The 12,130-nt window shown below is 47.3% G+C and overlaps 1 protein-coding gene across 1 annotated transcript in view; it reads left to right on the forward strand.

Annotated features, from left to right (window-relative positions):
• The window catches only part of ARK2C (arkadia (RNF111) C-terminal like ring finger ubiquitin ligase 2C), a 128,988-nt gene extending 116,858 nt beyond the window's left edge, over positions 1–12,130 (forward strand). Inside the window, exons 7-8 of the mRNA XM_054460470.1 lie at positions 4,965–5,071; positions 5,511–12,130. Coding sequence (XP_054316445.1) covers positions 4,965–5,071; positions 5,511–5,628 — 225 coding nt within the window. The 3' untranslated portion in view covers positions 5,629–12,130. The remainder of the gene's footprint in view (positions 1–4,964; positions 5,072–5,510) is intronic.

A 12,130-nucleotide genomic window follows, 5' to 3' on the forward strand; every position in this document is an offset into this window, starting at 1 on the left:
TACTTTTCTGTGCCAGGTGTGGCCAGGAGGGAAGATGGAAGGCCTCTCATTAGTAAAGAAGGAGAGCTGGGTATCCGTGTGTGCATGTGGACTTGCCATTGGGTATATTACGTGTGTATACATGTATAGGTGTCAGGCACATAAATACTTGTCTCTAAATGAGATGGGCAAAGGGGATACCTGCACAGAAGGCTAATATTTGCCTGAGAAAATAATTCCATGTCCAATCTCACATATGAACAAATGGGAAACTAAGGCTTCCAAGCAGAGGTTTTCAAACCTGACTGAGGGTCAGGATCACCTGGGGAGCTTTTAAAGCCACAGAGTCACAGGTTTTATCCTAAGTCTGTAGAGGTAGAATCTCCAGTGTTAAGAACTAGGAATCTAGGATAAGATTAGAGCCCAGGAAACTGAGTTAAAAATTTTTTTAAATTAAAATAAATGAAAATTTTGGAAGCAGTCAAGATGTCCTTCAATAGATGAAAGATAGATAAACATACAGTGGCACATCCAGATAATGGAATATTATTCTGCAATAAAAAGAAATAAGGACTGGGCATAGTGACTTACACCTATAATCTCAGTGCTTTGGAAGGCTAAGGACGGAGGATCACTTCAGGCCAGGAATTCAAGACCAACCTGTGCAAAATAGTGAGACCTCATCTCTACAAAAATTTTAAAAAGTTAAAAAGTTCATGGTGGTATGAACTTGTAGTCCTAGTTACTTGGGAGGCTGAGGCAAGATAATTACTTGAGCCCAGGGGTTTGAGGCTGCAGTGAGCTATGATTTCACCACTGCATTCTAGCCTGGACAACAGAGCAAGACCCTGTATCAAAAAATGAAAGAAAAAGTATAAGCTATTGAGCCATGGAAAGACATGTTGGAAGCAGAAATGCACTGAGGAATTCTTAAGTAAAAGAAGTTAGCCCAAAAAGGCTGTGTGCTGTGTGTTTCCAAATATATAACATTCTAGAAAAGGCAAAACTATGGAGACAATAAAAAGATCAGTGGTTGCCAGTGGGGAGGGAGGGAGGAATGAATGGATGGAGCATAGGGGAGTCTCAGGGGAGTGAAAGTATTTGGTATCATACTCTAACGGTGGATACATGACATTATGCATTTGTCAAAACTGATAGAATGGTACAACACAGAGCAAACCCTAATGTAAACTAATGAACTTCAGTTAATAGTCTATTGATACTGGTTCATCGATTGTAACAAGTGTGCCACACTAATGCAAGATGTTAATAATAGAAACTCTGTATTGGGAGTATAGGGTATATGGGAAAACACTGTACTTTTTGCTTATTATTGTTATTATTTTTTGAGACAGAATCTTGCTCTGTTGCCCAGGCTGGAGTGCAGTGGCACGATCTTGACTCACTGCAACCTCCACCTCCTGGGTTCAAGCAATTATCCCACATCAGCCTCCCAAGTAGCTGGGATTACAAGCATGTGCCACCACACCTGGCTAATTTTTATGTTTTTAGTAGAGATGGGGTTGCCCAGGCTGGTCTTGAACTCCTAACTTCAAGTGATCCACCCATCTTGGCCTCCAAAAGTGTTGAGATTACAGGCATGAGCCACCGTACCTGGCCTGTTTTTGCTTAATTTTATGTAAACTAGAACTGCTCTACAAAATAACATTTATTATAAAAATAAATAAATATTAATACATTTTTAAAATGTTCATCCTTCCCAGGGGAAATTAAAAGCTTGACAAACATTAAGAATCTTAGAGCAGGACTGTCCTCATCATTGTCAAGCCAAGGACCATCTTCACTCCCTCATGAGACCCTAGGGTGCATTGGTTGAGAGCACTCTTAGAGCCAATTTTGACTCTCGGTTCTACCCCTTATAGCTCCGTTACTTTGGACAACTTGCTTGGCTTTTCTGGCCCCTCCCTGTCCACGTCCCCCTTTTAAAATGTGAAACGGAAATGATCTCATTAGTAGCTACTATACGGGGTGCTGTGGGGACTCAACTGGATGCTGCACTTGAACAGCTTGGCACAGTGCCTGGTACCTACTAAGTGCCCAGGAATGGTGAGCTGCTGCTACCTTGATGCTTTCCCCTAACCCATGTGCTGGTGGTGTCAATGTCAAAGACTGTGAATCAGTATAGGCAGCTCCTCTCAAGCTCTGGATTTATTCATAAATGATTTCGACTGCAGTTATTGAGTACCTACTATATATCAGAACTTGGCTAGTGTGCTAATAGAGGAAATGGCAGCATTTCAGTAATTAAGGGTGTCATCTACATGGGGAAAATGATCATTCTCTGGAGAGAGAGAGTTTTAAGCTATTGGAGAAGAACATAGAAGGAAATGAGTGGTGTATTCAAGTCCAGGAGCAGCACCTGTGTCCCGGACCAGGGGGTGTTTACTCCTACCAAGGATGCACGCCTCACCTGCTGTCACTTCAAGAGGCATAAGGAAATTGTGAAGAGAACCAATGCTAAGAATGAAAAGGGGAAATGGACTGAATCAAGTAGATAAAGGGCTCGGGTAAAAAGGAGAATAAAAAGAATTAAGGGAATAAAAATATTATAAAAAAGAACAAAATGAATTAAAAATAAGAAATGACAAAAGTTAGGACCCAAATAAAATGTGGAAAGAAAACCCTTAAAAATTATACACAAGTGAAAAAGACAATAAAGAAGAAAAAACACCTTAAAAATTTAAATTGAGAGTATAATAATATACAATAAAAAATATACTTTAAAATAATAATGATGTAAGAATAAAAATACAGAAAATACCGAGTCAAAATAGAAAAATATGCAAAGAATAAGAACTAGAAAGAGATATGAAAGCAACATATAAAATTAACATCAATAACATCATAGTTAAAAGGGGGCTGGGCACACTGGCTCATGCACTTTGGGAGGCGGTGGCAGGAGGATAGATTGAGCCCAGGAGTTTGAGACCAGCCTGGCCGTCATAGAGAGAGTCTGTCTCTACAATAAAAAGAAAAATTAGCTGAACATGATGGTGTGCACCTGTAGTCCCAACCACTTAGGAGGCTGAGGTGGGAGGATTGCTTGAGCCTGGGAGGTCAAGCCTGCAGTGAGCCGTGATTACACCACTGCACTCCAGCCTGGGCAAGAGTGCAAGGCTGTCTAAAAAAAAAAAAAAAAAGTAAAAGGGAAGGTTAATGAAATGAGAAGACATATAGATTAGACAGCAAAACAAAGTAATATTAAGCTAAAATTGTTAACTATTAAAGGAAAATCATGAATAATGATGGCGAAAAATAGTAGAAAGTAGGCAAATAGGCAAATCGGTGACTCTTACCAATACATTTTATTGGACCTCCCTTTTCTAGCAGTGTCAGCTAAACAAAGGCCACTCTTCCAGCAAACACAGCTGGACTCTTAAGCAGGCAGATCATCATGACTCTATTCATACTCTAAAGCCATGACAATTACACAGGACTATGGATGTAATTCTGATTTTCTGGATTCTGGATAAGGGATAACTTATTACAGAAGCCTAGCAGGGTTTGCAGTGGAGTATATAGGGCACAGCGAGGCAGAGAGCAGAACAAATAGATTTTCTTGTGTGTTCCAGTGAGGTTACAGTATTCCCCAGACTAAATCAGACTCAGGATCTCCAGAGTTTAGGACCAGGAGCCAGAGAAGGGAGACTTGGCATCTGGGCCTTGCCCCACGGTCATTCTCTAGGTAGTCTTCATCTTGTGACTCTTCAGATTTTTCTCTTTGCAAAATGACCTTGAAGTCGGCCTGTCTCTGGAGAGGGACAGAATGGGTAATTTTCTTCTTATGGTTATTGTTAGACTGTTTTATGGCACAGTGTGAAGATGTGAACATGAAAGGTGGGCTGATTTCGCTCACTGACTAGATTTCTTCTTCGCCAAAATATTTACCAAGTACTAATATGCCTGGTAAGTGACCAAGTATGGGGTGGTACTTAAAGAAGGGTAAGCCATGAGTCCATGCCATCTGAACTTCAGACTTTACATAATGGTAAACTACATAATGATTCTACATATGGTTTCTACATAACGGTAAACTATTTTCAAATAATTAACATAAAATGAAAAACAGTACAAGGGAAGTCAACAAGTATAAACAGTGTTTCATGATTGCTTTACGATAGTGCCTATCTTAAGTGAACTCTCTGGATAGAAAGATAAATCCAACAATATAAATAGTTTATAACAATGGCTACAGTTTGTAAGAGTTGGTGTCTTCATGTAGTTATCAGTGAATAAATGAGTCAACAGTGGTTGACTGAAAGAATAAATGAAGCCTGCTGGGCCTGAAAGTGGAGTGAGAAACCTGAAGGCAGGAATCTAGGTTGTAAAGGGTGTTGAGGGGGAGTGGGTGGTGTGAAGGGACCAGAAAAGGGAAACTGTGCAGTCATAGCAAGGATCGATTCATTAGGAACCCAATTTCTTTCTAAGCTCTGTATCCCTAGAAAGTGCCTGAGACAGCAAAAATGATGTCCACTTGACCTCTTCCTACTCCCCTTGCTGCAGGAGAGTAGCTGGGAAGGAGTTCTGGGTATTACTTAAGAACTTGATGGCCGGGCAAGGTGGCTCACACCCGTAATCCCAGCACTTTGGGAGGCCGAGGCAGGCAGATCACCTGAGCTCAGGAGTTCAAGACCAGCGTGACCAACATGGTGAAACCCTGTCTCTACAAAAATACAAAAATTAGCCAGGCATGATGGCAAGTGCCTGTAATCCCAGCTACTGGGGGGCTAAGGTGGGAGAATCGCTTGAACCCAGGAGGTGGAAGTTGCAGTGAGCCAAGATCACGCTATTGCACTCCAGCCTGGGCAACACAGCAAGAATCTGTCTCAAAAACAAAAACAAACAAACAAACAAAACTTTAAAAAACCTGACTCCCAGGGGAAGATCAGGCTGTGGGTGAAAGCCACCAGCCACCAGCTGAGTCTGCCCCAGGTAATGAATACTCCTCTCTCTGCTTCTCATAGCGAAGACCCCAGGATGGCAAGGGCAAGAAGGATGAGGGGGAGGAGTCAGACACAGATGAGAAATGCACAATTTGTCTGTCTATGCTGGAAGATGGAGAAGATGTGAGGTAGGCGACCGCCATTTTGATTCCCTCTCCCCTCTCTTATAGGTACTGGTGACCAATCACTGTGCCGTGTGTCTGGGAGTTGGGGTGCTTGTTTGCTTGTGCACGTGTGTGCCAAGTGTGCTATGATGTGCTTCATGGTTGCCCTGGGAAGGTGGGGTATGAAATGTTTTAGATGTGTGATGCCCGGGTGTGGACGCGAGGATGAAAAGTGTAAGAGAACAGTGTAGCGTTTGGTCTGAATGAGTCTAAGACAAAGTTGTGGCTTTGTTTCAGGCTGATCTGAAAGCGCTTCCTGGCGGAGGCTTCATGGTTTCCCATCTCAGCCATAGCCTCCCTCCATAGCCGGGCAGTTCCCCAGGGGTCCTAGGTGTGTGTCTCCTGGTCCGCTCAGTGTCCCTCAGCTCCTGCCGGGCCCCTGACTCTCCCTCCTCTCTTCCAGACGCCTACCCTGTATGCATCTCTTTCACCAACTGTGCGTGGACCAGTGGCTCGCCATGAGCAAGAAATGCCCCATCTGCCGAGTGGACATTGAGACACAACTGGGAGCCGACAGCTGAGGAAGAAATTAGCCAGTGGACACCCCATTTCCTTCACCAGGTCCCCCCACGGCCATAGCCCTTGCAGCCAAACTTTGCCTTCTGAGCCATTTGACGTAGAGGAAAAGCCTGCAAGCACATTTTGTGGAAAGAGGAGTTGGTGGTATCGGTGTCGAGGGAGAGGAGGGGGTGGGGGAGGACCCACCTCTCCAGAATGGCGACTGTCCCCATCCGCCTGGCTGAGCAGGAGAGAGGGAGCTGGCCGTGCCCAGCGCAAGGGCGGGAAGGAGGGGCCCAGGCTGCGGAGAACCCAGGTGGGATCCTGAAGGCACTAGCTGACAGACCGGCCCCTCAATCCTGTCCTCTGAAGGATTGTATATATACCTCTCGACCACGTAGGAACCATGTAGGGGTCTCTAGCTATTTCTGTGGATGGCAGCCGGAGCATGTTAGCTTAAGAAAAATGTTGTGTGTGGTGCTCTAGTCATCTTGTGGTGGACATGTCGCTATTACCGAATTCGCACCAAATATTTCTCATTGAGTTTCTTGTTTTGGTGCCTGACCGAACCAACGACAGCCCCAATCTTCCCGTCTTTATGAGAGAAAAGGAAAAAGGAATCAAAGGTGGAAGAAAAAAAAAGCCAAATTCTGTTTACGGTGAAAAAGGATTTTGTTTTTCACCCAATTTGGGAGGCGGGAGGGGGGGGTTCTCGTTTTGTTTTTGTTTTTGTTTTTACCTTGGCTTTTGTTTTTCTCATGTTTACAGTGCACGGAGTGTGGAAGTGGGTCTGGGAGAGGGAGAGCTGGAAAAGGAGCTGATGGGGTCTTATCCCGGCCTCTGAGGGTTCAGCCGAGGTGAGGAAGGCAACAGAGCTCCAGCAGGTGAAGGGAGAGTTCATCTATGCGGGGCTCCCCAGGCCTAGGGCTCAACTGCATGGCCCCAGCTATATCCCCACAGTTCCACACTAAACCAGGGAGGGCTCGGCCCTCAGCTACAGGTACCCGCTGTGTTCCTGGGAGCCGAGAGACCCGTGGTCACTCCAACTCCTTCCTTTAGGCTGTGCTCTTGCCTGTCACAAAGAGGCAACGTAGCCACTGCCTCCCTATGCAAAAAATTAACCAGATGATGCAGATAAGACAGCATAGGTGATAGCTGCTTGGTCTTGGCCACAGTGCTCTCAGCCAGCACTCAGGGCTGAGGTCAATATCGCGGACCTTGGGGAGGAAGCTGAGCATCCCCCGGGATGTCTCCAGTCCTGACACAGTCCCTCAGAGATAGCCTGGCTCTGAGGTCACATCAGCTAGGTTTGGGAGGCCCCTCAGCTTGGTTTGGGAGTGCCTGTGTCCCTGGTCTCTGGCTCCTTCTCTGACTCTTTGATAACCTTGGGCAAGTCCCTTTCTTTCTCTGTGCCTCAGTTTCCTTCTCCTTTGAGTGGGGAGAGAGAACAGTGCAGCCCCATTTCCGGTCCTGCTACCTCACCTAGATGTTGTGAGGATTCATATTCTCTGTCCAGCGTGTTCTATGCTCTCTTCTGAGAACCTCCTGGGGTGTCAGTATGGGGGTGCTGGGAGACACAGACCTGATACAGTATGTCTTTCTGCACCACCTCACAATTTTCCTGAACCCCAAAGGGAGCAGACAGATAAGAGGACAGAAGAATGGAGATGGGAAAATCCACCAAATTCCAACCCAAATCCAACTTTCTTTCTCCCTATGTGGAAGACATCAGATTAGCTGGAATTCTGCCACCTTCCTTTGTGTCCCACCCCCCACCGTTCCCCCATTCCCCCATTTGCACTGCTCTCTAAGCCTCCCCCTCACCTCCATCGGTAACCCAGTCTCAATGCCCTCATATCAATAAGACCGGGATGAGGGGGACAAGATACTTGTCACATATTTGAAGAAATTCCATACAGTGAAGGAAATTTGAGTCTGTATTGCTGCTACAAGGGTAAAACCAGGACCAATGGGTAAAAGTAACAGGCGGGCAGATTTTGGCTTGAGGAAGAGCTTCTAGCACGACTGGTTTATGCGGGAATAGCTGCTCTGGCCACCTGCAGGCAGAGAGTGGGGGAAGTGGCTCCTGGCAGGAGATTTCTCTCTGCACTAATATCCTGGTGTTCTATAAAATCTTTATTGAGTGCCTACCGGTGCAGGCGCTGGGAGAGATGATAGCTTTGAGGAGCTCACAATCTAGCTGAGGAGATGAGACACATCCAATGCTGCAAAAATGGTGAATAACCTGATTCAGGTTAGCAGCAATGAGTATCACAGTGTCCAACTCAGTAGCTCCAGTGTATGAAAATGTCTCCAGGGCCAAAGGCTGGAGATCTCACCAGTGGGGAAAGTACATCTGAGTCAGGATTTTGGGGGAAAGCTAGTTACTGATAGCCACAGGAAGTTGAGAATTCTGCCCCATTCTCTCCAATGGCTGGGTGAAAACCAAGAATTCATCGGAAGATGGCTTTGGCCTGGAGGCAGCTATGGTGGTCTAGGAAGGTCACTCCTCTTAGTCTCAGTCTTTCATTCTTTCTGCTGAGACTGGCCTGGAAGGCTGGCAAGTGGGAGGGAGTCAGTGGGGAAGCCAGGATAGAACTAGAGCTGGTGTCCCAGGTTCCAGTCTGGGCTCTTCACTGACAAAGTGGGCAACACTAGAAACTTCCCTTTGTCTCTCTGGGCCTCAGTTTCCTCAGTTACAACCTAAAGAGGTTGGATTGGATGCTTGCTAATTTCCTTCTGACACTCACACTTTGTAATCCTCCCTAACATCAACACGTCTTCAAGGCAGCAGAGCTGCGTGCCCACCCAGCTGTTGAAAAGGACTTTCTGTGGGCACACACTCTGTTTCAGACTGGGCTGGGGGCACACGTGCTGAGTGAGACAGTGGGCCCTGGTCCCCTCCCCCCTCCCAATTCTCTGCCCCAGGCTAATATCAGGGACTGGGGAGGGGACCACCAGAGGGCAGAGGGAAGCTGCTTACTTTGGGGGTAGACCCTGAAGCCCCCCATCCTTCCCCCGCAGATGGGGACAGGAGGTGATGGGGCACTCAGAACCCTGCAGCTCCCACTTCTTTAGCTGGACAGCTGTTTGGGGGACAAGAGAGGGCTGGGGTCTGTGCTTCTGCTCCTGGCACTGGTCAGGGAGTCTGGGAAGAGTGGAGAAGAGGCAGGGTCAGGCCTCAGCATCTCACATCCACCACCTCCAGGAGGGGAGACCACTGGTAAGTCCTCCTCCTGCTCAACTCAAGGGACTCAGACCCTTTCTTGACTGAGACGCATGAGTGCCTTCTGGGGTGAGAGCAGCCCCAGGGTTTAAGTTGGGCGTCCTAGCCGCTGCAGCAGCTGTGCCGCCGCGGGTCCACCGAGGATGCCAATCAATCAACCCAACACCACAAGCCTGGTTGGGTGCAAGCAGAGGGTGAGCAGGGGCTGCCCCTCCACCTGGCCAGGACCCCCTTCGGCCCCCTGTCGCCCTTGGCCACCACCTGTGGCAGGACTCAAGCTCCTCTTCTGCAAATGTTCCCAGCCTCCGTGCAAGTATTCTTAACTCTTTACGCCTAATGAACAAGCACAGTTTTTTCAATGGTGAAGAAAAAAGCACCAGACTTTTTTTCTTTTTTTCCTAAAGAAATCCCCTAAGCCCCCCGCCTGCCGGCGGGACAAACACTCCCTGCGTGGGGCTGTAGCAACGTCTGTCAGGCCCCCTTGTGTTTCATCTCCTGCGCGCGTAGAGCAAATGCTAGAGCGATTTCAGCTGATAGAAAAACAAAAATGAAAAAAAAACACAAAAAACAAAAAACATGGCACGTTGCTAGTTTACAGGGTTTTGTGAGTTTAAATGCCTTATATTTAACAATCATAATTTATGACTAACTTGTAGATATTGTGGGTTCTTATTTAATTATTTTTATAGTTGTTTTGCATTTTTAATTATAATTTATTTATTTAGAAAGGATACTAATTTTTTTTATTACTCCTATTACCTCATTTTGGCGTTGTTTCTGGGAGTGGAATGCTTTGCATGCATTGGTACGATGACAAACAACTACGAATACAAAAAAAAAATTTAAATAAAATTCTGCAAACTTTATTTCGTCCAAACTATCAGGGTGTGTGATTGCAAGCTGTCCTACCGTGGTGCTGGCCTCTTTGGATACATTCCATACGAAATGCAAACCTTTGATTCTGTATGCTGTGATCTAGTGAAAAACTCCAATATAGTGACTGTATTTAGCACATATATAAATATAATTTGCACTTGTCAGCAGACTGGGGTAATCCTTTCACTTGCTACCCTTGGCACCCGCCCCTCCCCACAACCCTGCCTCTCCATCATGAACCTGTCTTTCCTCTTCTCTCGCTCCTCCCACAACCTCAGCCCACCCAGCCGCTATCCTCTGAGGAAAGTCTTGGAGCACTAGTTGGAGGCCACCTGGCCTCCAACTCCAGAATTGGAGCCCTCCAGACACTACAAGAGGAACATCAGAGAGCCAAAAAGCCTGGCTTCTTAGAAGGAGCTCTGGACTGGGGAGCCAGGAGGCTCAGGTTTTCAAATATGCTCCATGACAGATGTCCCAGTGACCCTGAGCAAGTCCCTTGGCCCCTGAGTCTCAGTTTTCTGGGTGGGGTGAGTGAGGAGAACTGGGAGATCTTTAGTGTCCCTTAGATTCAAGTAGAATGTGACACAGATCCCGTGAGAAACCACCATGTTGTGCTTCTCACCTTCTCAGGAGAGAAGAAAGAGGGAGAAAAGGCAGGGCATGGTGGCTCACACCTGTAATCCCAGCACTTCGTGAGGCCGAGGTGGGCAGATCACTTGAGGTCAGGGGTTTGAGACCAGCCTGGCCAACATGGTGAAACCCCGTCTCTACTAAAAATACAAAAATTAGCTGGGCATGGTGGCGGGCGCCTGTAATCCCAGCTACTCGGGAGGCTGAGGCAGGAGAATGGCTTGAACCCAGGAGACGGAGGTTGCAGTGAGCCGGGAGCGTGCACCACTGCACTCTAGCCTGGGTGATAAGAACAAAACTCAGTCTAAAAAAAAAAAAAAAGAGGGAAAGAGGGAGAAAGGATTGGGAGGAGAAAAGGAGAAGAAAGAAGAAGAGAATAGAGAGAGTAAGCTGAGAATTTATCTGAGCTTGCTCAGAGTTGACTTTCAGGAGGGTTTTTGTCCTATAATATGTGGCATCCTGTGGGTGACAGGGAGGTGAGTTAGGTGGACACGTATGGGACATGCCCTTTCACAAGGTTTGGGCAGTCATTTGGCAAGTGAGCTGAAATCCATGTCTTGTTAGAGATAGGGATGGGGTAGGCAGAAAGGAGCCCCAAACTATGTGTTTGGGATTGGCACCCCCAACCTATCATCTCCCAGAGTCTTCATTGTTGAGATGCTGCCCATGGAAAACAGATTGGGACATACATTTTGGAATCAAGGTCTTTGCTCCTGGCATCTCCTCTGTCCACCTCCCTCTGCCTTTGCTCCCTGGGGGCTGTGGGCAGGAAGAGCTTCTACGGAGGACTGGGAGTGGGCCTCCAGTCCCCCTGCTCCTGTAGAGGAATAATGGGGGAGGACATGGGGAAGTCACTGTCAAAGGCTGGCACAGCTGTGAGCCTGATGCCTCTCAGCCAAAAGGAGAGAGAGGGATTTCACGCCCCTGAGAGTAGCCCCCTGAGCTGGCTGGGACCTGGACTACCTGCTTTCCTCCTGCCTCTTCCCCTTCCCCTCCTTCCCAGCTTATCCTCCTTCTTGCCTCTTTACATCACTGCCTTTACCTGGTGAGGATGAGGCCCCATGGGGAAGGTGCTTATGTGGAGGGAGGAAGTGGAGACCGAGATTCGCCATGCTGCCCAGCGAGGCTGTGTGAGCACTGGGCTGTGTATGGTCCCTAAAGCCTCAACTCTGCCCCAGCTGAGTGATGGGTGCCCCTCTCTGGGCTTCCTGCCTAGCTTCCCCTTCTGCCTCTAGCCTGGAGCCTTGCTTTCCCTGGAGACAGCCCGTGGAGTCCCCCACCACACTGGAGGGAGCATGACCACCACACTGCTGGGCCTGGCAGACACCACGTCTTTGGCAGGGCTCCTGGATGGGCATGCCTTATGCTGCTCTGCAGGGTCAGAGTGGAAAGGGGCCCTTTGTCCTGGCTGGCCTGTGCCCTCACCCTTGAGCCCCTCCCCCCACTCCACCCCGGCCTCGGATGCGGCTAATTTCTCAGCCATGGAGCCAGCTGCACCAGCCCTCGAGGGGGTAATTTGGTTGCCCCTGGCAAGTGAAAGGATTATCCTCAGTGTTGATTGTCCTTTTTTGTAATCCTCCTGCTGTTCTGTTCTGTTGTGCTGTGCAACATTTTGCTACATAGACTATTTTATAGCAGAAAGCTAGAAGAATATTTATTATGAATATTAAAGCAATAGTGCATCAATGAAAAGGCGGAGACATTAGGAATTGTGTAAATGCTTAGATTCACTTTTGGTGGATTTTTTGTACTTTATTTATAACTAATAAAAATGAACTGCATTGCTAACTACA

Source organism: Pongo pygmaeus, chromosome 17, assembly GCF_028885625.2.
Source record: "Pongo pygmaeus isolate AG05252 chromosome 17, NHGRI_mPonPyg2-v2.0_pri, whole genome shotgun sequence".
Lineage (NCBI taxonomy): Eukaryota > Metazoa > Chordata > Mammalia > Primates > Hominidae > Pongo > Pongo pygmaeus.